The sequence below is a fragment of the Mesocricetus auratus genome, unplaced genomic scaffold (assembly GCF_017639785.1).
Source record: "Mesocricetus auratus isolate SY011 unplaced genomic scaffold, BCM_Maur_2.0 Super-Scaffold_100019, whole genome shotgun sequence".
NCBI classification, from domain to species: Eukaryota; Metazoa; Chordata; class Mammalia; order Rodentia; family Cricetidae; genus Mesocricetus; species Mesocricetus auratus.
In genome coordinates this window covers 11,851,537-11,876,603 of record NW_024429200.1, presented here as the reverse complement: position 1 = coordinate 11,876,603, position 25,067 = coordinate 11,851,537, and the positions used below count along the sequence as shown (strand labels likewise).

The 25,067-nt window shown below is 48.9% G+C and overlaps 1 protein-coding gene across 4 annotated transcripts; it reads left to right on the top strand.

Annotated features, from left to right (window-relative positions):
• Positions 1-25,067, top strand: Tspan33 (tetraspanin 33). 4 transcript variants are annotated; one of them, XM_040728658.1, is made up of 8 exons: positions 1-316; positions 16,835-16,892; positions 17,466-17,590; positions 17,840-17,914; positions 20,746-20,841; positions 23,230-23,358; positions 23,699-23,860; positions 24,049-25,067. In XM_040728658.1, the coding sequence occupies exons 1-8, from the start codon at positions 215-217 to the stop codon at positions 24,148-24,150; spliced, it is 849 nt and encodes a 282-aa protein (XP_040584592.1). In that variant the 5' UTR covers positions 1-214; the 3' UTR covers positions 24,151-25,067. The 4 variants fall into 4 exon arrangements, with proteins under 4 accessions (XP_040584592.1, XP_040584590.1, XP_040584594.1 ...); XM_040728656.1 differs by having other exon boundaries at positions 17,463-17,590; XM_040728660.1 differs by lacking the exon at positions 1-316 and adding an exon at positions 11,055-11,084.

Below are 25,067 nucleotides of genomic sequence, written 5' to 3'. Positions count from 1 at the left end.
GTCTCCGCCGCTCACGCTGCCCGCCGCGACTCCAGCGGCGGCGCCGTTCCCCGGCCGCGCGGTTCCCCGACGCACGGCTCGGGCGGCTCCCGGTGCGGCGCGGCTGCCCCCGTGTTCGGGTCCCCGTGGGCCCGCGGCTCACGCCCCGGGCTGCGGGGCACGCAGGTGGGCCGGCGGCCGCTGGGAGATAGGCCCCCGGGGGCAGCGGCGGACCATGGCGCGGAGACCTGGCGCGCCCGCTGCCTACGGGGAGGAGTTCTCCTTCGTCAGTCCGCTGGTGAAATACCTGCTCTTTTTCTTCAACATGCTCTTCTGGGTGAGGCTCGGGGGGTCAAGGGGCACCGGGGCTGCAGGGCATCCCCAGAGCGCTTAGGGGGGCTTGCCTGTGGCTGGGGAGGGCCGGCCTGGGTTGTCCGGTGCCCTGGAGCACGGTGAGCGGTGCCGCCTAATTTTCTGGGCTGGTGACACTTCGGGGGAACATTTCTCCTGGCGAGGAACACCACAGTGGCGCCGTGTCAGGAGGGAACGTTAAGAGGGGCAACATCCATGCTGCCTGGGATGAAGGTTTAGCAGAGATGAGGATCTGTGTCAGGCCAAAAAGGATGTGTTTTGGAGAAGAACTGGCTGGACAGCCCCATGGGCACATTTCATGGTTAGGGACTTTCAGGCCTGGGTGCTGTAAGGCCTGACTGCCAAAACGGGGTGGGGGTGGGGGGGGAGAGGAGGAAGGGAAACCCCAAGCCTTCCCTCCTCCAAATCCTCAAGGGGATGGGTCAAGGGACCGGTCCTCCCCCTCTTGCAGGCCTCAGTGTCTGCTCCTGTAAAGGCTGAAAAGGGTTACGAATGGCCTCCAGGTCCGATGTGTAATCCTGCCTATCCCACAGTGGCCCTAAACTTTGCCCTACCTCCTTCAAGACCTTCCTCTTGAGGGCCGACAGTCTTCAGATAATTTAAAGAGGATCCTCTGTTGGGCTGGAAGGCGGGGGTCCTTGCATAATCTTCTGTTTGGGGATGGGAAAAGTGTCAACAATTTGACCTAGGGCTCCAGACACCTGGATTTCCTCCCCCACTCTGCCCATCCTTGTTGATTTGACCGATCTGGGTAAATCCATTCAAGTCCGCAGGCCTTCCCTCCCTGCCGAGAAAAATCCCATCCAGAGTAATGAGAGGCTGCAGAAGCAGGCTGGGAATTCTGGGGGAGCCCATCAGAAAATGCTAGCTGAGTCCTGTTTCATGGCTAGAGAGTGCTTGGGCCCCTTTGGATGTGAAAACATAAGGAAGTCCCCATTCTCCTGTCGGCTTCTAGCACACCGGAGCTGCAGCCAGAAAGCCTGTGTCTACCTCAGCCTGAGATGCATAGTTCAGATTTGCAGGAGGGAATGTATCGGGTCTAAGCTGTTACCTGGGGGAAGGAGCAGACCAGACGCGGAAGGCAGCTGCTGGAAAGGTTTCCCAGGGGCTGTGTTGTGAAGAGCAGCAGACAAACCTGCTTAAGTGCTAGCCTGTTGGGACAAACGAAAATCCCCGAGGGTGGTGGTGACAGCTCACTCTCAGCCACCATACTCTCTCTCGGGAAGATTCGAGTTTGGGCTTCTATCAAATTCTCGGTTTTAGAACTAGGGTAAAAAATTTAGCAGGCTGCCGGGCGTTGGTGGCGCACGCCTTTAATCCCAGCACTCGGGAGGCAGAGGCAGGCGGATCTCTGTGAGTTCGAGGCCAGGCTGGACCGACAGCCTCCAAAACAGAGAAACCCTGTCTCGTAAAACCAAAAACAAACAAAAAAAATTTAGCAGGCATCTTGTTAGACTTGCACATTTTGCACAGGAGAAAGCTGTATCACGATGGCCAGCATCTTCGCCAGGGTCCTGCAGCTGTTTGGCAGGCCTGGACTGATGGTCTTCTACTGAGTCGACATGCTTGTCCGGGAAGTCCAAGGGCTGTTACTATAGCCTGTGGGGTAATCAGTCAACTCAAGTCCTCATGGCCTAGGTTCTGCTTCCCTGGGAGGGTGGAAAACAAGAAAGCCCTTCATCTCCACACTGCAGGGCTGAGGGGGTGTGCTGAGGGGAACTCACCCCACAGGGGCAAGTACCAGTGAAACCACCTTCGGGTGGGGCCTCATTTGGTCTTTCAGCCAGGGTCTTGCTCCTGGTGCCTCTTCTGTCTCCCTCAGGGTCAGGGGCTGGCGTGTTGCATCTGTCGCTCTTGTGTTCAGGGACATTCTCTTGAACCGTTCTGCTCCACCGTATACCCCTTTGACCAAACAAATAACTTTGGGTGGTCACAGTACGGTAGAGAGCCAGGCTCACAGGCCCAATTACCTCGGTCAGACTGCTTTATCCACACACATGGATGACAAAGTGGATACGCATGACCCCGCCTAAAAACTAAAATAAACTAAAACAAAAAATGCTTCATTCAAAAGCAGATTAGAGCGGAACCCCCTTTTGGGCCTATTGCAGATGCAGAAAGTCGGTGACTCTAGAAATAGCACATGGAGGGACAAAAGGCCCAGTTTCTCTCTGGCACCCACTTGCTGTGTGACGCTAAGCCAGCGTATCTGTCTCTCTGTCCTTAATCTTTCTCCTCTAAAGGCGGAATTTGTCTATTTCTGTCAACTATATATAGATGAATAAATCACTTTGGGAACTGTTTTCTCTTTTTAAGATCCAAGACAGGATCTAAGCATGAATCTCTCAGTGTCTTGGTCCCTGGAACACTGGCCTCCCTGAGGGAGGGAGAAAGGGGTGGTACTTTTCAGGGGTTACTGGTTATCACCTCTCGCCCAGAGCCCCAGTTACAGCCCCCACCCATGCAGCTGTTGGGGAAGGCCACTTCTCCAACTTCTGGTGACTGGTGGACATTCAATATCCCTTGTAGGCTTCCACTATCCTAATAGAATTCCCCTTTTCTGCATGGAAAGCACCCATGGCTGGGACAGTTGGACCACTTTGCAGGCAGAGTGCATATCTGGGCAGTTCCTGGGAAGCTATGTAGGGGTGGTTTGTGTCTGTGCATGAGACACATTAGGGAGGTGACCAGCATCACCTGGGCTCACATTCAGGGGCCACATCTCCTGCTGCAGGAGCCCTGACATCAGGGCATCTGGAGTCTGGTTCGGAAGCCTGAGGCCTCCCTTGGAATCAGAATCAGTCCCTCCTATTTATGTTTCAAATCTCATTTCCTCTTTGGCCTGGAAGCTCTGGTTTTCTCCCCAGAATCAGGTTGCTGGGCGACTGATTGTTGCGTTTCCATGGCCCGAAGTAACTGCTCCAAGATCCTAGAAGTTGTTTTTAAAACTCTTTAGAAGTAACTGCCTTTTCCCACCTCCCTGCGTTGGTCACCTCTGCACAGAGTTAGGACGATGATACGGGGAAACTGTTATTAGCCCCAGGCACCTGTTGGAGTTATCTGTGCTGCCCTGCTCCTCCAGCCCTTATCTCCACTCAGGGCAGCAGCTGAGGTGCTTTTGAGTCGAGCAAGCACCAGAAGCTCAGGCATTCAGCCTTCCTTCTCACCCAGGCTTCTTGGGTGGCTGTGTCTCTGGATTCTGGGTGGCTGTGTCTCTGGATTCTGGGTGGCTGTGTCTCTGGATTCTGGGTGGCTGTGTCTCTGGATTCTGGGTGGCTGTGTCTCTGGATTTACTTGCTGCCTTCTCTCCCTTCCCTGTACTGCAGTCACGTGCTCATTTATCCTCTCCCCATCTAGACCCCAGGCTCCTGAGGGTAGAGACTGCCTTGTTCCATTCTGGATTCTTTTGAGGGGGCAGTTTAGAGACAGGGTTTCTTTGCCCTGGCTGTCCTGGAACTCACTCTGTAGACCAGACTGGTCTAGAACTCACAGACATCCTCCTGCCTCTGCCTTCCAAGTGCTGGGATCAAAGGTGTGCGCCACCACCACCAGCCCAATTCTGGATTCTTTCTACCTGGGGGCAGGAGTAGACGTTGATCGAATGCTTGTTGCTTGAGAGAACAAAGCTTCCTGGGTAGAGGCATAATGTCCTTTCTCCCTCCTTCATATACCTGTTCTGTGAAACTGTAACCCAGCCTTGCCTGCCTGACACCCCTCCCTCAAGCCAGGTCAGACAAAAATGACAGCCACCCCTCTTTAGAGCCACATGTGGTTGACACCCCCAGCATCTGGATTTCTTCTCTTTGTCTGTGACACATTTGGACTCCATTCAGGTCTACCCTAGGCTAATCCCAGCCACTGGTGAGGAAATTTAGAAAAAAAAATTAGAGCCAGGTGATGCACACCTTTAACCCCAGCACTCAGGAGGCAGATGCAGGCAAATTTCTGTGAGTTCAAGGCCAGCCAGGTCTACAGAGCAAGTTCCAGAACAGCTAGGGATACACGGAGGAACCCTGTCTCAAAAAACAAACAAAAATTAGACAAAGGCATGTGTTGTAGCATCATAAGCTCTCAAATTTGAAAAGAAGACAGTGTAGTCTTCTGAGTTAGAACAGAGATGGGGATAAGGTTAACATGTTTATTACTTTACACTTCAGACCATGCTCCATAGAATTGTAGTTGCATTGTAAGTATTGACCTGATGCTGCTTTGGTATCAAGATACCATTTTTTACTATGGGGCAGCATGGGCCATTGCACAGCCTAGAGAAGGCTTAGGAGATCTCTTTACTTTTGGACCCTAGTTAGATAGATGATGATGCATGTTGTTTCAAAAACCCTTTGGAATAAATGTCATGATTTGGATGAAGAAGAAGTAGCACCCATTGCAGTCTACTCCCTGCCCCCTGACCTGTTTTATTTTTTATTTCATTTTTTTTAGTCCCCCAGGCACTGAGAATTATCCCAGACCACCGTGGAACTGCCTCAGAAGCCAGGAGGAGGTGACCAGACCTCAAACCTGACAAAACCCCTGTAGTGCTGGAAAGGTCTTCTCATCTCTCCTGATACACTTTCCCAAATACCTTAGCAGCTCACCTCTTTTCTCCTGCATTCCTGAAGCTCACAGGCTAGAAGCAATCATATTCTGGTTCTGTTTTGTCTTTTAGACAGACTAACCTTAAACTCATTGTGTAGCCAAGTCTAGCCTTGAACTTCTGACCCTCCTGCCTCTGTGCTGAGTGCTGAGGTTACACACATGCTTGTGCCGCTGAGTAGCCCCTTTCTGATTTTTTCTTTTTTTAATTTAATTTTATTTTTGAGACAGGATTTCTCTGTGTGGTCCTGGCAGCTGCCCTGGATATATCCTCTCTTCTCTGTCTTTACCTCCTTTGTGTATGTGTGAGTACCTCAGGTGTCACCTCCTGCCTTGTTTGAGCCTGGGTCTCCTAATGCTGCCTTGCTAGGGTAGCTGCCTCAGAGCCTCTAGGATTCTCTTGTCCCTGCCTCCTATCTCATAATAGGAGTACTGGGATTCTAGACAATGTGCTGCTAAGTGCAGTTTTTCACTTGGGTCTGGGGATTTGAACTCAGGTCTTTATGCTGGGACTAGAAGTGTTTTGCTCACTGAGCCTTCTGTCCAGTCCCTCTTCCTGGTTTTTTTGAGACAGGCTTCCAACTCACAGAGATCTTCTTGCCTCAGCCTCCTGAGTGCTGATATTGTAAGCATGAGCCACTGTGCCTCTCTCCAGATCTCCAGATTCTTAAAGCAAAACAAGACAAAAAACCAGAAATGTCAGATTAGTGAATTCCTGAAATCCTGTTACTCAGGAAGCTGAAGAAGCAGACGGATCCTAAATTCAAGGCCAGAATAGATTACACGGTGGATTCAAGATCAGCCTACACTGCCCCAAGGCAAGTCTCAGGCAAGCCGGGGCACATAGTAAGACCTTGTCATTAAAGAACAAACTTCAAACCACCTAAGTGGAGATAAGAGCCATCACATCTTGCTTTTCTTTTTTTCCCCTGTCTTCCCTAGAAACTCTGCTGAGTCTCTGCTAAGTAGAAACTTAGATTTTCAGCAACTTTTAAAGGGAATTTTTGAAATGTAAAGTAATTCTCATAGTCTCGGTAACAGATTATCGAGCTATGAATTAGGCTGTTCTTTTTAGGACCTTGAGTTAGGATTGGGGGTGTAGCTCAGGCTGTCCTTGAACTCTCAGCAGTCCTCCTGCCTCAGCTTTCTGAGTTTGGGGATCCAGGCATATATCACTATGTCCAGCAACCACTGAGTTTGAACAGTTACGTTGTGAAGAACCCTGGTGGATTTCCCTTCCTCATGCATTACCTTGGATGCCAATGTAGCCATGATCTGAGGAAGACACCAGAGGGTCAGAGAAAGGACCTGTGGACCCCTTCATCAAGGTAACATCGTCCAGTTCGCAGGGAGCAAGCCAAGAGCCGACGGCAAACAGACAGTTGCCTCCTCAGAATTCCAGGGTCAGCAGTTCTGGGAAGACTCGGAGGACTAGCGTGTGGAGGTCTTGGAAATGAGAGGTGGGCCCTGCTTTGGTCTAGGAAGCTGTGATTTCCTGCACTCCACCCAGAATTAGGATAGAGAATCCGAGGAACAAGTAGAGACTCCTTCCTCCTTCCTCTAAGTAGAGCTAGAGTTACTGCTTTGGCTTTTGCTAAGGATTGAGTCTAGGGCCTCAGCTCAGAGGCAGATTTGGATTCCCAACAGTGCAGAGCTGTCTTTTACCACCATCCTCAAAAGAGGAGGGAAAAGACTAATGGAGTGGCCAGTGAAACCCCCGGCTGTCTGCAGACTGGAGTATGCTATGTGCTTTCTCTTGAGGGCTCTCTGGCTGGTGGGCCTTGCTTCTTCATGCCCTGTCTTTCCCTTCCCTGATGTCACTTAGAGAGTCCTCTGAGCGCCCGCCTAGGCCTTGTTGACACCCATGTGTCCCCATGCTATCTCTCTCCCCTCCCTGAGCTCCACCTACTTTGAAGATTGCCAGCTGCTCCCCAAGAGAGCCGAGGGCAGCTGTTCCTCCTGCCTCATGATAGCCCCATGGGGCATGTGGGGCTGGGGTAATTGTGATGCAGAGATAAGAGGGCAGCCAGCCCTGTGGCTGAGGCCCTAAGGCTTTGAGGACCAGAATTGAGTTGCCATCAACTCACTAACTGAATGAACTAGGAAAAGTTGCTTGAATGCTGTAGACTTCAGCTCTGTAAAATGGAGACATTAATGCCTTCTTGGTTGGGATGGGGTAGCATATATAAGTTTAGTCTGGAGCTGGCAGAATGGGTCAGCACGTAAAAGTACCTGTCTCTAAATTTGGTGACCTGAGTTCAATCCTTGGGACCCAGGGCACAGAAGAAGTGAACCAACTCCTAAAAGTTGTCCTCCAATCTCCATATGTACACTGTGTGTGAACGTTCATGTGTCTACACACACACACACACACACACACACACACACACACACAAGTGAATGAATAAATAAATGAAGTTTAGTCTGCTGCTAGTTCTCGGCACTTACAGAAGGAAAGTTACACCGGGAGGTGGTGACGCAAACCTTTAATCCCAGCACTCGGGAGGCAGAGGCAGAGGCAGAGGCAGGCAGATCTCTGTGAATTCGAGGCTAGCCTGGTCTACAGAGCGAGTTCCAGGACAGCCTCCAGAACAATACAGAGAAACCCTGTCTCAAAAAACAAAAACAAAAACAAAAAAAAAAAAAAAAGGAAAGTTACTACTACTGTCTTTGGAAACAACTCCTAGGAGTCTCCTGCCGGGGGTGGACTTAGGTTGGAGGCCCTAAGGTGAAGCCTCCTTCGGGGAGAAAAAGACTGCTGTGTAGATGGGAATGAGTCTAGCCTCGAACTTGAAACTGTTGCTCACAGTCATACCATTAGCCATAGAAAGAGGATAATTAGTGATATTAATAATCGGTTAATAATATTTTCTGCTTTATAAAAGCTTTGTGCTTGTGTGTAGCTGCTAGGGACTGGGCTCTACTCCTATCTCCCAGTGCCTCCTCAGGGTTTGGCAAGACACCAGCAACCAGTTTGCCTAAAGTCATTGACTTTGAGCTTGGGAACCTATGTTTAGTGCCTCAACTTGGGGTCCTGAACTAGTACCGTAGGGGCTAGAACAAGACTTTGTTTTCCTTACAAATATCCAAACATGGGTGTCTTTTCCTAATTTGCAAGAGAAGCCAACAGGGAGGATTTTCTCTGTTTCCTGTTTTTTTTTTTTTTTTTTTTTTTTTGGTTTTTTCGAGACAGGGTTTCTCTGTGGCTTTGGAGGCTGTCCTGGAACTCGCTTGGTAGTCCAGCCTGGTCTCGAACTCACAGAGATCCACCTGCCTCTGCCTCCCGAGTGCTGGGATTAAAGGCGTGCGCCACCAACGCCCGGCTCCTGTTTTTTTTTTAACAGTATCAGTCCACAGCTGTTGGTCCTCTGGTCTGCACTAACATTAGGCAAAGGAGAAGGGGCCCAGTAACAACACTATAATTGAATCAAGGAAACTGTTTACTTAGAGTATTGTCTGTGTTGTTTAATGACATGCAGAGACCCTTAACCAGGAAGCTATCTGCAACTGATACCCACTGGCAAAGGGAAAATCAGTTTTCTCCAGTAGAATCTCACTGAGTATTATCAACCACACCTCCAGGACAGGCCCCATGCCCAGGAGCAGTTGGCCAACACAAAACTAATCCAATGATATTTTCGTGGATGTTTTGCTTTGCTTTGCTTTGGCTTGTTGGTCTTTTGCTTGTAGAGCGGGCTGTTGTTTCTTGTTTTTCTATTTTTTTATTGTTGTTGTGAAGGAGAGAGAGAGGGAGAGAGAGACAGAGAGAACCTAAAGTTGGTGGGTAAGGAAATGGGTAGTATACAGGAGGTATTGTGGGAAAGGGAAAAACATGATCAAAATATATGAAAAAAATGTTCAATAAAAGATGCTACCCAAAAACATCAGTTTAAAAACCAAAAAATTTAAGAGTTGGTTTTTATTTAAATAAGAGGTTTTTGCATTTACTTTTACTTAGTGTGTGTTGTGTGTGTGTGTATGTATGTGTAAGTGTGGACATTCCTGTGCCACAGCACATGTATGGAGGGAGATCAGGGAACAGCTTGTCAGAGTTGGCTCTCTCCTTCTACCACATGGGTCCCAGGACTCGAACTGAGGTCTCTAAGCTTGCTGCCAGCCCCTTTACTCACTGACCCATTTCACCAGCCAGTATTTAAATAGACTTTTTAAGAACAGTTCCTCCATGCTAACATCGTAGTCAGTGTATGTGTTACAATCAATGGCATTGCCATCATGCTCTAGACATCAGATTCCCTTAGTCCCCCTACCTCTCTGCTTCAGGGTACTACGTTACATTTAGTTGTCATGTTTTCTTCCTCGTGGCTGTGACAGTTTCTCAGACTTGTTTTTGATGGCCTTGAGGGTTGTTGAGGTATTGTTGTAGTGTTTTGTAGATGGTCCCTTATTAGAACTGCCTGATATCCTGCTTGTGGTGTTCCTGGGGTTGTGGGTTTTGAGGGGGAAGACCACAGTGGCAAAGTAACATTTTCCTCTCTTCGAATTATCTCATTGACTCATCTCCATCATCCTATTGCTGCTGACCTTGATCGAGAGGCTGAGGTGCCGTGGGTTGGTTTCCACGATGTGTAGTTGCTTTTTCCTCTTCTGTGCTGTGCTGGGCTCTTCGGAGGAAAGAGTATGTGCCGCAGTGCACACATAGCAACAAGGAGTTGTGCTTCTACCTCTTTGGTGCTTACATTTATTAGCTAGTTTCTGTTTATTAAGTCCTTTGTGTCAATAAGGATGCACAGATAATCTATTTTATACTATGGGTGATAATTTAATATAGTTAAATTTTTACTTTTTTTAAAGTTATATGTGTGTGTGTGTTCATGTGTGTATGGCTGTGTGTGTGTGTGTGTGTGTGTGTGTGTGTGGGTGGTGAGGGCAAGTGCCCAAAGAGAACAGAGGCTTCAGATCCCCTGGAGCTCGAGTTGCAGGCAGTTGTGAGTCACTCAGTGTGGTCGCTGGGAACCAAACCTGGGTCCTCTCTTCAGCCCCCATTCTTGTTCATCTTGATGCTTAAGTTTTTCTAGCTTTGGCCATTGGTGGCTCATTTACTTGGTGCCTGTGTTTCACCAATGTGAGAATTTTTTTAAAAAGATTATTTATTTACTTATATATTTTGTATACAGTGTTTTGCATGCATGCATCCCTGAGGGCCAGAAGAAGACACCAGATCTCATTACAGATGGTTGTGAGCCATCTGGGGATTGAACTCAGGACCAAGAGCCGCCAGTACTCTGAACCTCTGAGTCATCTCTCCAGCCCCCACTGTGAGATGTCTGTGTGTGAGTGCCCACGTGGAGGCCATTTCCTTTACCATTCCCTGCCTATTTCCTTGACATAGGGTCTCTAATTGAATCTAAAACTCTCCACTTCGGCTTGGCCGGCAGTTTTGGAAGCTGTCGGTCCAGCCCGGCCTTGAACTCACAGAGATCTGCCTGCCTCTGCCTCCCGAGTGCTGGGATTAAAGGCGTGCGCCACCAACACCCAGCCCCCTAGTTTTATTGCTGAATACGTTCTTACTTTATGCCCCAACATGTTCCAGGCTCATCATAAAACATGTCTGCTCTCGGCCTAAACTAGCTCTTCCTCACTAGAGCCCAGGGGATGACCAATTTCATTCCAAGGGGATAACTCACCTTATATAAGAATAAAGGCACTGGTACATACAAATTATTTTATACCACTTGACTGACAGCTTTTCAGGAACATAAATTTGCCTAAAAGCTAGACTCAGCTGTTTTGAAAATGGTACCTAGCTTTTTAAGGTTTCTGTGCAGGCTTCATTTTGTCCATTATCTGAAAACCCACTCTAAGAAGAGAAGTGGCTTTATCTCCTCGTGACCGAAAGTCATCAGTGAGAAAGTTATTGTGGGGAGTTTGTAGCAGATTGATTCCCTAGAAAGATTACTAGAATGAGATGGGGAAAGCGCATTGGGTTGCCACAGCACCCTTATACACTTGACCGGATGTCCCTTCTGCTCTTTGAAGTTCCTGCGTGTTAAGGGGTGAGCGTATGAGGCCGCTTCTGAAGTTCTATCCGGCTTTAAAGTTTGCTGCTGTTGATGTTACAGCACTAAGCTGGCCGGGGCAGCAGCTTTGAGGAATCCAGGGTGGGAATGGAGCTGTGGAAGGTAAGGCTGTGAAATGCAGGTCTGGAGAACTCAGAGGGAGGGCGCCCTGAATGATCATGTTAACTGTAATACTATTCGGCCCTCCATCTTGACTTTAATGTAACCTAGTTTCTATTTTACATTCCTGGTTAGAAGTCCTCAAACTGGCTGCACTCATCACCTGGAACTCTTTCAGGACTACCGTTGCTTGGGTCTATTTGGTTTGCAGGGCCGTCTGGGCGTTAGGAGTTGAAGTGTCTCCCCCAGGTGCCCAGGTGATTCTAATGGCAGCGAGAGCGGAGGGTCGCTGCTCTAAGCTGTAGATACTCTTGTTTTCTCTCCAGCGTAACACACAGATTGTAGGCCCTCACAGTATCTTATACTAGCAGCTGGTTAGTTGTATTTGAATAGCGTATTCGCTCCTGTCTCCCCAAACTTTATGTTTCAAACAATACAAATTTAATCTTTCACATTTCTGGAGGCCCAGAGTCCATAATGGGCTTCCCTGAGCTATGGTCAACGTGTGAGCGGTGCCATCCTCCTTCCTGTGTTCTCTAGAGATGTCCTTTCCTGCTCCAGCTTCGGAGGCTGCCTACATCCTTTGGTCCATGATCGCATCACTTCAACCTGGCTTCCCCTGTTCTACCTCCCTCTCTGAATCTGACCCTCCTTCTTCCTTCTGATAAGGTCTGCTTGGGATCATATTGGGCCCTGGTGGGTAATCTCTCAATCTCTGAGTCTTAAATCCTAAATCACATTTTCCAAGTATCTCTTTGACCTCGTAAGATAATATATTGATAGGTTCATAGAATTAGGACATTATTATCTTTGGGGGAAATTAGTCTACTTACCCCAGTAGACAGAGCAGCTGTTGTAAGTACAGGCCCATGGAGGGAATTAAGTTGCCCTATGATATGTTGCCTCTCTCCCTCCCTTTCTTCTGCTCCTCTTTTCCCCTCTCTGGTGTTGAAATAAGGTCTAATGTAGCCCATTCTGGCTTCCAATTTACAACATAGCCAAGGCTGGCCTTGGACTTCCGATTCTCCCTCGTCTCCCTCCAGAGCACGGGATTACAGCTGTGCACTACCACGCTTGCTGATTTGATCCCTGTACAGAATCATCCAGTCTAGAAAAGTTTAGCATGTGGGGAGACTGGGAGCAACAGAAACACATAAGAGATACTGGTTTTTAGTTAAGTCCGTATTAAAATGATATCCAGAACCTCAGTTATGTATAGTGACAAGGGAATCGCATGTTGTTGTACTGGCTGATTTTGTGTATCAACTTGGCACAAGCTAGAGTCATTAGAAAAGAAGGAGCCTCGGCTGAGGAAATGCCTCCATGAGATCCAGCTGCAAGGCATTGTCTCAATCAGTCATCATTGAGGGAGGACCCAGACCATGGTGGGTGGTGACATCCCTGGGCGTGTGGTCCTCGGTTCTGTAAGAAGATGGGCTGAGCAAGCCAGGGGAGGCAAGCCGGTAAGAAACTCCCCTCCATGGCCTCTGCATCAGCTCCTGCCTCCAGGATCCTGAAGTGTACGCCAAATGAACCCTTTCCTCCCCAACTTGCTCTTTGGTCATGGTCTTTTGTCCCAGCAATAGAAACCCTAAGACAGATGTGTATATGGAGGGCAGAGGATGGATTTGTGGAGTAGGTTCCAGGTGTGGTAAGTTTTAAGGGACAGGGACATTTGCTCATACTGTCACAGGGCCCTTCCTTAACTGGAGGTGACTGGCCTGGGATGTCTCTGCCTCCCTCATGTTTTCTAAACCTGAACATGTTATGGGAAGAGGCAGCGGACATCTCCAGCCTACATTCAGCTCTGGGCAGAATATGAAGGCTGGCAATATATGGGGCCAGGTCAAAGGAGGGGTCAGGTTTCTGCACGTGTGTGTGTGTGTGTGTGTGTGTGTGTGTGTAGACAGGGCCATGGATGCATGAAGACAAATACGGAGGCTAGCTGATAATGCTGGGCATAAGTCGGAGGAAGGACCAGATGAAGTAGCAAGGAGGAGCTATGGATTCCCAAAGAAGCATTCCAGAGACTTATTTTAATCTGGGATTTGCCATTAACTATATACTGCTAAGTAGTAAAATATTTTCAGAAATAAGTCCCTAATGGAAAAATATCTTTTTTACAGAGGACTAGTTTGACCCTGTTACCTGTCCTGGGGCCCAGCTCTTCTCTTTTACTGAAGACCCCTCCCAGCCCTTCTTGTCTTGCAAGGTGTGGGGTCTAGCTGCCATAGCCTCCCTACCGAGTTAGCCAAGCCCCTGCTACTGAAAACTCTCTCTGCCAGAGCTTGGCCTCATCTATTGCCATGGTGACAGTGAGCTGCTGCTTAGCACCAGCCTGGAAACTGGGCTTGAAGCTGAACGGAGAGCTCCAAGCACTCTTGGAGGCCCAGGGGACAAAGACCCCCCTGGGGGCCTTTAATGGGTTTGCTCTCACTGGGAGGAGCCATGACATTTGTCAGGCCTAGGTTGTATTCTTCTGCACTGGCACCAGAGTTTCCGTGGCAGTGCCAGGAATCACAGGCACTCCCGCTTTTCATGTCGTTGTGCACCTTAATCCTTGGCTTCCAAGGGCGTTGGAGAGCCGGAGCCTGCATCTTCCTGGAAGCCCTGCCTTTTGATGCAGTTAGGTTAGTGTTCGGAATTGCACAATACCTGATGACCATGTTGGTGATGGTGGATCTTTAATGTCAGAAATTGCGTTAGATGCTTTCCGAACATTATTTTGCTTAACTCTCACAAAAATATTTTTCTCTGGACTGACAGTATGGCTCAGTGGGTAATGGTGCTGGTTGCCAAGCCTGGCAACCCAGGGTTGATCCCTGGAGGGAGACAAGCAGCTCCTGCAAGTTGTCCTCTGACCTTGTGGATGGTGTGTCATGAGCTCCTACACACGCACATAAGGAAATGAATGTAAACAGTTAAAAATTAACTTTTTTACTTGTGTGGCTGAACACTTTGCCTGCATGTATGTAAGTGCCCTCAGAGGCCAGAGGAAGGAGCCAGATCCCCTGAAACTGGAGTGAAAGTGTTGTGAGCTGCCATGTGGTGCTGGGAACTTAACCCAGGTCCTCTGCAAGAGCAAGCGTTCTTAACTGTTGAGACATTTCTCCATCCCCCAAAACATTTTTTAAGTCATAAAAATAAGTTTAATGAGGCATGGTGGCACACACCTTTAATCCCAGTGCTTGGGAGGCAGAGGAAGGCAGATCTCTGAGTTTGAGGACAGTCTGGTCTACAGAGCAAGTATCAGGACAGCCAGAGCTACATAGAGAAGCCTTGTCTGGGGGGTAGGGGGAAAAGAAAGAAAGAAATATAAGTGTACATTTTTAAAGTTTTGGATGGAGAGATGGTGATGGGCATGTCCTTCTGTATGTGTATCTCTTATTGGTTGATGAATGAAACACTGTTGGGCCAATGAGGCAGGAAGATAGGCGGGACTAGGAGAGGAGAAGTCAGGGAAAGGTAGGCAGGAGAACCCACCAGAACAGTCTCAACACAGAAGGCAAAGGAGTTGCAGGTCCAGCATCCTCCGGTAAGCCAAGACCACATGAAATAAGTACATTAGTAGTTATAGATTAATAATTAAGACAGAGCTAGCCAATAGGAAGCCCTAGTCACCAACCAACAATATCACAATTAAAATAGCATCTGTGTGTTCATTTGGGGCAAGGTGGCTGCAGAACTGGGCAGGAATTTCCATGGCAAGATGGCTCAGTGGTTAGGAATGCCTATTGCTGTAACTCAGGACCACCAGAGTTTAGATTCCAACACTCGCACTAAGCATTTTACAAACACCTGTAATTCTAGCACCAAGGATCCAAGGATCTCCTCTGCCCTCTTCTGGCTTCAGTGTGCACCTACACAGACACATGCACAGGTGCAAATAAAAATCAAATATTTTTTCCCTTTGAGGCAGGCTCTTGCACTGTAGCATAGGCTAGCCTTGAACTCTTGATTCCCCCATTTCAACCTCCTAAGTGCTGAGATTAACTGTCAGAAGCCTGGCTCTTTTTCCTTAATTCCAGCTTCACATTCAGAAATTAGCTGAGACTCAGAAATGTGTCCTAAATAGGGTTAAATATCTGAATCTCTCAGAAGGCCATGCTTTGTTTTAAGTGTGTGTGTGTGTGTGTGTGTGTGTGTGTGTGGTGTGTGTGTGTGAGTGTGTGTGAGTGTGTGTGAGTGTGTGTGAGTGTGTGTGAGTGTGTGAGTGTGTGTGTGGTGTGTGTGAGTGTGTGTGAGTATGTGTGTGAGTGTGTGTGAGTGTGTGTGAGTGTGTGTGAGTGTGTGTGTGGTGTGTGTGGTGTGTGTGTGAGTGTGTGTGTGAGTGTGTGTGTGGTGTGTGAGTGTGTGTGGTGTGTGTGGTGTGTGTGAGTGTGTGTGTGTGAGTGTGTGTGTGGTGTGTGAGTGTGTGTGTGGTGTGTGTGTGAGTGTGTGTGTGTGTGTGTGTGTGGGTGTGTGTGTGCGTGTGAGTGTATGTGTGTGTGAGTGAGTGTGTGTGTGAGTGTGTGCGTGTGTGTGTGAGTGTGTGTGTGAGTGTGTGTGAGTGTGTGGTGTGTGTGAGTGTGTGAGTGTGTGTGTGAGTGTGTGCGTGTGTGTGTGAGTGTGTGTGTGAGTGTGAGTGTGTGTGGTGTGTGAGTGAGTGTGTGAGTGTGTGTGAGTGTGTGTGAGTGTGTGAGTGTGTGTGTGTGGTGTGTGAGTGAGTGTGCGTGTGAGTGTGTGTGTGTGTGTGGTGTGTGAGTGAGTGTGCGTGTGAGTGCGTGTGAGTGTGTGTGCGTGTGTGTGTGAGTGTGTGTGTGAGTGTGTGTGTGTGTGTGTGAGTGTGTGTGTGAGTGTGTGTGTGGTGTGTGTGTGAGTGTGTGTGTGGTGTGTTGTGAGTGTGAGTGTGTGAGTGTGTGGTGTGTGTGTGAGTGTGTGTGTGTGTGTGTGTGAGTGTGTGTGTGTGTGAGTGTGAGTGTGTGTGAGTGTGTGTGTGAGTGTGAGTGTGTGAGTGTGTGTGGTGTGTGTGGTGTGTTGTGAGTGTGTGTGAGTGTGTGTGTGAGTGTGTGTGAGTGTGTGTGAGTGTGTGTGGTGTGAGTGTGTGTGGTGTGTGTGAGTGTGTGTGAGTGTGTGTGGTGTGTTGTGAGTGTGTGTGAGTGTGTGTGGTGTGTGTGAGTGTGTGTGAGTGTGTGTGTGTGTGTGTACTTTTGGTGCTTGTGGATGAACCCAGGCCTTGTACCGTAGCACTGGGTTATACTCTCAAACCTGTCTGGAAGCTTGCGGGGTTTGCTTTGTTTGTCGTGTCCCCCTCTTCTGAGACAGGGTTTCTCTGTGTAGCTCTGGCTGTCCTGGAACTCCCTTTGTAGACCAGGCTGTCATCCAACTCACTGAGATCACCTGCCTCTGCGTCTCAAGTGCTGAGATTAAAGGTGTGTGCTACCAATGCCTGGCTGGAAGCTTGTATTTTTAACCACTGTTCTGTTGTATATTAAACTTGTACTATCTTAATCTTTCCATCTGTGAAATGGGGACATTATCTGTCTCACAAGATAATTGTGTTAAAGAGAATGAAGGAGACAATACTGGGGGGTTTCTCATGAAGGTTGGGGTTAGGTTAGGGTTAACAGCATTTGCATTGTCACTGGGGGTGGTAAGACATTGCACCTGGAACCCCGGAAAGCCGTCCTCCCCTGCCCTCCAAAGTTTTTCATTGTGTCCAGAGCTCTCTCACCTTCAGAAATCTCAGTCTGACTCCTTGACTGTTCCCACAGGTCATTTCCATGGTCATGGTGGCTGTGGGCGTCTATGCCAGGCTGATGAAGCATGCAGGTGGGTTATGGTCCCCCTCTGCCTCCCACACCCTCCCTGTGCCCCTGCTTGCTTCTACCCAGCCCTGGGCTGAGGTTACAGAAGCAGCTCCCTGAATCCGGTCTTACTGGGTCACTTCAGACTGGCAGTTCACTTGGGCTTTCCTGAGCCCCCGCCCCCCTCCCAAGATCTGCCTATGTTTGAGACTAGGTTCTGGAGAGAGGCTGGGTCTGTGGAAGCAAACAGCAGTCAAGGACTCTGCCCTCCCTAGCCAGTAACCCCTAAGTAACTCAGGCTGAATTCCTCCGCAGTCTCTAGGAAGCCACCCAGCTAGTGAGCCCACTGTCATTCTGCTTCATCTCTGAGCGGTGGCCCCCCTTCTCATGAGCCTGGAGCAAAGGCTTTCCCCCAGTCCCTCCTGTTGCATGCCAGGACTCCTCCGGCCACTTTCTGTTCCTCCCCGTGAGGAACGTCTTGTAGGCAGGGAGACTCCCCTAGTACAGGAAGAACAGTTTGAGCACACCCCCCATCCGTTCCTGGAGCTCCCTCAGAGGGCACTGGGCTCCGGCTGAGGGTCAACCTCTCTCCCAGAAGCAGCCTTGGCTTGTCTGGCGGTGGACCCTGCCATCCTGCTGATCGTAGTGGGCGTCCTCATGTTCCTCCTCACCTTCTGCGGCTGCATCGGATCCCTTCGAGAGAACATCTGCCTCCTGCAGACGGTGAGTGACGAAGGCTCCTCAGCAGGCCTTGCTGTCCTCCTCCTGGTGCCTCCCGGACCCCTGTGCCACATACAGACACTCCATTCTGTCCCGTCCCATCCCACACCCCTGTCCTAGAGGCAGTAGTTTCTGCTATGTTGGGAATGTTTGGAGAGGAGCCTAGCTGCCTCTCGGTGCTCCCCTCGGCCCTGGGAAGGGCCGTTCCCCTGGGCAGTGACGACTGTCTCCTTGCCTTCCTGTGTGTCACAGTTCTCCCTCTGCCTCACCATCGTGTTCCTGCTGCAGCTGGCTGCTGGCATCCTGGGCTTCGTCTTCTCAGACAAGGTAACATGGGAGCCCAGAGGCCTCTTCAGTACCGGAGGGAGGAAGGGGAAGTTCCCACTCCTGACTAATTAACCACAGCACTCTTTCCCCTGGGAAGCACCGGCCTTTGAAACGTTCCCTTAGGGATGAAGAAAAGGCCCTAACAGCAGCCTGTTTAAAGATACCTTCACGGCTGTAAGTGTTTCCCTTTGACACCCGAGATGCTATAAGGGAAGAGAATTCTGTAAGCAACAGGAACATTAAAATAACTGCAAACTTGATGCCTGGCGGTGGTGGCACACGCCTTTAATCCCAGCACTCGGGAGGCAGAGGCAGGCGGATCTCTGTGAGTTCGAGGCCGGGCTGGACCGACAGCCTCCGAAACAATACAGAGAAAGAAACCCTGTCTCGTAAAAAACAAAAAAAAAAAACAAAAAAACCTGCAAACTTGAATGGTAGGTGACTAGGTAGAACTCGGTGATGAAGACCATAGACGACTTGAAGAGACTTATTTTAAAACTGCCGAAGTAGGTGTGGAAGCAGAGGGAAGGCTGACCCTGTTCTGAACCCCATCCCCACATCTGGAGGTGGGCAGCCATGAGGCAGCAGTCCTGACTGAGAGCCAGCCTTTCCTTTAACCCCAGCACTGGGAAGCCAGAGGCAAGGGGATCTCCATGAGTTTGAGACCAGTACTGCCTGTATAGTGAGTTCTAGGCTAGCTGGGGCTGCATAGTAAGACATCGGTCTTTTAAAATAAAGGAAGAAAAATGTAGCCAGGCCTGGTGGAGCACACCTTTAGTCCCAGCACTCTGGAGGCAGAGGCAGGTGGATCTCTGTGAGTTTGAGGACAGCCTGGTCTGCATAGTGAGTTCCTGGACAGCCCGAGCTATCTAACAAGACCCTGTCTCAGAAACAAATGGGGTCGGGTAGGGTAGGAAATGAACCAGAATTCCATTCTCAAATGACAAATAGTTACTGGGAATGAAGTACAAGACTATGAAATAAAGTCATAGGAACAGAAGCCAGGTGTGGTGGCTCCTTTAACCTCAGTGCTCTACAGACAGGGGGATCTCTGAGTCCCCGTCCAATCTACATTCCCAATGTACATAATGAGTTCTAGGATATCCAGGACTACACAGAGAAACCCTGTTTCAAGAAACAAACACACAAACACACAAAAGCCATAGGAAAAGTGGCTGAGTGGAAAGAGACCATGGTACAAAATTATGAAACTGAGCATCGCTGAGCTGATTTGAAGTTGACAAGTCCTTCTGGCTTAATAAAGCAAGTCTAAGGAGATGCAATTTTCTTGTGTCCACTAGGGGTCAGTGTCTCCACTCAGTAAGCCCTTTTCTTCTAAAATAAAAACAAGCTTTGATTCTTCACTAAACGAGTCAATAAGTATTTTGAGGTGCTGATATGCTGAGGTAGATAAACACTGCATTGTTTTGAAAGATAGTTCTGCCCGGTGGTGGCAGCGCACGCCTTTAATCCCAGCACTTGGGAGGCAGAGGCAGGTGGATCTCTGTGAGTTCAAGGCTAGGCTGGACCGACAGCCTCCAAAACAATACAGAGAAACCCTGTCTCGTAAAACCAAAAAAAAAAAAAAAAAAAAAAAAAAAAAAAGATAGTTCTGAGAAGCAACAGCATCAGGATCAATGTTTCTCTTGCCCACTGTTCCCTGAGCCCCAGAATGGATGGGTCTCGCACCGACCAGCTGTCTTTCCTTGGTAGGTAGGACTGCAAGGCCGGTTCAGATTAGAGATGATCTGAGGGGATATGGCCGTGACCTTTGGTAGCTGCTCTAATTTTGAACTTTGGAGTGCGATTTCCCCCCAGCTCTTGGAAATTAGTGACTGCCTAGTCACTGATACCTTTTAGTTGCCTAGGATTCTTTGTCATTTTGTTGTTAAGGAGGAAAGAACATGAATTTCATCTCTCTAGCAACCAGACTGTCCCTTTTTATCCCGTCATGAGCAAGGATTGGAGGCTTAGTGTTGTCTTAGTCACCAAAGCGCACAGGACTTCTCATTAAACTTAAGGACTTTGACTGGTAAAGCACAAAATGCATTTGCGACAAAAGGAGGCTCGTGGTGAGTTAACGGCCCACAGATGTATAGAAGCACCCAGTGTGTGAAAAAGGAGGCCAGAGTGCGAGATGGTGGCAGTGAATAGGTTTGCTGGAAAAATGGGAGCTGGTACTTAGGCAGGGCCGTTTGGCTGCGCTAACTTAAAGTGGCTGTCAGCACATTCCCAGAGTGGGATGGGAGAGCACCAGGCCTGTGCTGATCTGCTGGGGCGGGGCAGGAGAGTGGGAGAGCGACCTGGGCCTCTGACCGCGCTGTGGTGTGTATGGCAGGTGCCCTACATACATGCTGTGGCCATGAAACATAGGGAGCTCTGGAGAGAAAAAGACTGAACAATAGTGTAGTCGTTGCTTTCCTGTTGCTGTGATAAGACACCACGGCCAAGGCAGTTTAGGGGAGGGCTTATTGGGGCTCACAGATCCAGAGGGATGGGAGGCTGTTATGGCAGGCGAGGCATGGCTGCGAGCGAGTAAGACGATGCGACTTACATCTCAATCACAAGCAGAGAGCGCTCTGGGAATGGTACAGCAAGGCTTTTAAACCTCAAAGCCCACTCCCAGTGATACACTTCCTTCAACAAAGCCACACCACATGCATCTCCCAAAACAGTGCCACCAACTAGGGATAAGTATGGAAACATCTGAGACGGTGGGGGACAGAGTCAAACCACTACAAATGGTGACCTGTGTTTGCTGTTATTTCTGAGGGAATTAATAAATTATGGATTAATCTTGTGTCCTGATTGCCTCACTGTGTATCTGGCAGGCTCGGGGGAAAGTGAGCGAATTAATCAACAACGCAATTGTGCATTATCGGGATGACCTGGACCTGCAGAACCTCATTGACTTTGGCCAGAAGAAGGTACCAGCCAAGCATAGTGTGGTCACCCAGTGTCCTGGGGGGTTAGAGGTTAAAAGTTAAGGTTGCCCAAGAAATGCCTCACTCTGTAGGCCTGTGGACTCTTTTACTTGCTAAGTAATATATTCTGGGAAGGGCTTTGTGGGAGAAACCGGTGCTGGTAAGGGTATAGAATGGCACATACAGTATTCATAATCTACTGCTTATACAAAGAAAAGAGAAGGGGAGACTCTGTCGTCTCATTTACAAAAGGACTCTGGAAGAATTTTTAAGAAACCATTGTAAGGGGTTACCTGTAGGGGAATGAGGAACTATCATATTTTATTATCTATTATGTTAAAAATTGTGACCAAGGGGCTGGAGAGATGGCTCAGAGGTTAAGAGCACTGGCTGTTCTTCCAGAGGTCCTGAGTTCAATTCCCAGCAACCACATGGTGGCTCACAACTATCCATCATGAGATCTGGCGCCCCCTGCTGGCATGCAGATGTACTTGCAGAAAGAACAGTATATACATATAAATAAATAAATATTTGGGGCTGGAGAGATGACTCAGAGGTTAAGAGCACTGACTGCTCTTCCAGAGGTCCTAAGTTCAATTCCCAGCAACCACATGGTGGCTCACAACAATCTATCATGAGATCTGGTGCCCTCTGCTGGCCTGGAAGCATACATGCAGACAGAATACTGTATACATAATAAATAAATGAATCTTTAAAAAAAATGTGGCCAAATATGTATAACAAAAAATACCATTTTGAATTGTTTTTCTTGTTTTTGTGAAACTAGGAATAGAACTCAGAGCCTTGAACATCATGGGCAAATACTATAACACTGGGCTGTACCCACAACCCAGAATTTACCATTTTAGGTTTAAAAATATTTACATTAGCTGGATGTGTTGACACAATTTGTAATCCTCCCTACTTGGATGGCTAAAACAGAAGGATCAAGAGCTCAAGACCTTACCTAGCTATAGAGTGAGTTCAAGGACAGCCTGAGTAACTTGTGAGACCCTGGGGTTATAGTTCAGTGGTAGAGTACCTGTCTGGTATGTATGAGGTCCTAGTTTAATCCCCGGTGTGGGAGGAAAAAAATCTCTTTGTATGTAGCCATCATCACCATTTTTTAGCAGAACTTTTCCGTCTTTGTCTGTAAGGCGGTGCACACCATCCCTTGTGCTAGGGAAATGGAAGCCGGAAGATTGGGCGTTCAAAGCCAGACTTGGCTACATCCTAACTTCCAGACCAGCCTGGCTACAGGAGCCCCCATCTCAACAACAAAACAAAAGAAAAACTCTTTTCAAGGGTAGGGAGATGGCCAGCGGTGAGAGTGCTTTCTGTAAAAGCCTGACAGACAGCCTGGGTTTGATTCTAGGGATCTTCAGTGGAAGGAAAAGAACTAAGTCCCAAAGCTGTCATCTGGCCTTCACATATGCACTAAAAACTAAAGCCATTTTATCTTTCCCTACTGAACTGTGCCACTGTGCCCATTAAATATTTTCTATTTTGCTCTCATGACCACCATTCAACTTTCTTTGTTGCTTCTAATATGGCTACTTTGGGGACGTCATATAAATGGAATTATATAATACATATACTTTTGTTACTGGTTTTTTCACTTGGCATGTCTTCATGCTTCATCTGTATTGTAGGATATACCAGAATTTCCTTTTTTTTTTTTTTTTTTTTTTTGAATGCCTGCCTTGTTTTGCTCACCATGAGTGGACACTTGAGTCGCTTCCACCTTTGGCTATTCTGGGTTATGAATCAATGTTAAATTTGAATGGAGGTGTTTTTTAATGCCGGTGCTGAGAGTCTCTTCCTCTGACCATCAGGCCTTTGACTTTAGGATTCAGTTTGCTTTCCTGGAGTAATTGTGGACTCATATATTGAAGAGTCTATTCTTGGATTTTTTTTTCTTATGTCAAGGTTTTTGGTTTGGATTTTTTAAGATTTTTTTTCTTGGCAGTGCTGAAGTGAATCCAGGGATCACACAGTCTAAGCGTATGCTCTGTCACTGAACACCTCCAGCCCTAGCCAGTGATTTTGAACATCTTTTGTCAGCCTATGTTTTTTAGGATTGTAAATCCAGAACCTTCTCTCAAGAGGTTACACCTGAATAGTATGTACCATTGTGTGTGTGTGTTTGTGCATGCATGTGTGTGATGCTTGCAGTTGGAGTACCAAGCACTAAGTAAGTTATAATAAGATACATAAAGAATTAAAAGGAGAATTTCGTCAGGTGAAAGCAGCTGAGACGCTTGAGTTCATAGATGTGTTTAGAATACCTTGACGTTACAAATGGAGGCTTGCCTTAGGCTTGGTAAGTCCCCCAGGCCACCTTGGTGTGGGGAATCTGATTCTCAGTCTGCCCGGTGCACTCTGTTGCAGTTCAGCTGCTGTGGAGGGATTTCCTACAGAGACTGGTCTCAGAATATGTACTTCAACTGCTCGGACGACAACCCTAGCCGCGAGCGTTGCTCTGTGCCTTACTCCTGTTGCCTGCCCACCCCCAATCAGGTGAGCAAACGCCCTCCTCCACTTCCTCCTGGGTAACGAAGCTGTTCCGGCGACACCCCATCCCCTCGCTTAGCCAGCTGGTGTGCAGGGTGGCTGGCAGGTGTGCGCGTGTTCACCACACAGTGGGCCCACACTGGCCTTTCAACCCCACGGCCCGCACGGGACTCGAGGGACAGTTCTCCAGAGGAGCACCGGACTCAGAGTCCAAAGCAAGGCGTTCTGCAGTTCGCCATTTTTACTCCAGTATTCTCCGAAGACACTCTCTAAAGTTGGCAAGTTTGTCAGCTCGTGTTTCTTGGTGGGGGAGTGCCATTTGGCTTCTCAATTTTCTCCTCCTCAGGCAGTGATCAACACTATGTGTGGCCAAAATATGCAGGCTCTTGACTACTTGGAAGCCAGTAAAGTCATCTACACCAACGGCTGTATTGACAAGTTAGTCAACTGGATACACAGCAACCTGTTCCTGCTCGGCGGCGTGGCTCTAGGCCTGGCCATCCCCCAGGTAACTTACCCCGTCCAGCTGGAAGGTCTCGCCCACTCTGCAGACTGTCCTTTGTGGAGGCATCCCGGGATCAACTGCTGAGTGGGATGGAGTGGGGTGCTTGCTGTGTTGGGAAGACAGAGCAGGGGACAAGGGAAAGTCGGACAATCACTCCCTGCTGTGGGCTAATTCCTCTCTGCCCCTGGCAGCTGGTGGGGATCCTGCTGTCCCAGGTCCTCGTGAATCAAATAAAAGATCAGATCAAACTACAGCTCTACAACCAGCAGCACCGGGCTGACCCGTGGTACTGAGAAGCATTCCTGGGCCGCCTGACCATGCTGACGGGCAAGCCTCCTGGACCACCAGCAGAGGGCGCTGAGAGCCGTACCCTGTGCGATTTGGATTTCAGCCCCCAGCAAGGAGGGCCCAGTGGGAAGAAGACGCCAACTCCAGAAGACAGGCCGCAGGGTGGCGGCTCAGGTCTCGAAGGACAAGGACGTGCCTCATAGCCCCCATCCTAGCCCCGGCATTGTTAGAGAATTCCTTTGTCCTGTTTCTGACCTTGAACATTGGAGTTTACGTTTTAAGTCTTGTTTGGGCGGAGGCGTGTGGGAAGCAGCAGCGTAAGCTGCGTCCCTTCACCGAGGCACAACAGACAGCTGTTAGGGCTGCTTCTGAGCTAGGTGGACATACTCAGAGTTTGCTGCCAGGGGGACCTGGCTGTGGAGCGTGGGCGCTAGCAGCCCTGCCCGGAGTCCAGTTGGCATAGTCCCAGCTCCAGAGGGGAAGGGAGTGGAGCCTGGGGGTTGGATGGGGACAGCTCTGTATATGGGGGTAGGAGTGGAAGGGGATATGTTTACCAAATGCCTGCCTTGCCACCCTCCCAGGTACTCAGAGTCAGCTACATCCTGCCCCTCCTTCGTTTCCATGGAAACATGGCAGCGAGGGCAAGGGGTACAACAGCAGCCAAATTCATCCCCACCCCTTTCGCAAAAAAGTCTGGAACCATGGTCCCTGTAGTCTGCAATCGGCAGAAGCCGGCCTAAGCCATACAAGCCCTCGAATTCCTCGCTGTCTGGCCCTCCCTCGCCAGCAAGTGGGTTTCCTTGAACTTGGCAGAGGAACAGCAACACCCTCCACCCTCATCCCCCTGCACCAGAACTCAGTGTTTCTACAGTGTAAGAAGCAGGAATCTGGCAGAAATGGCAATAAAAGTTTGTTGACCTGG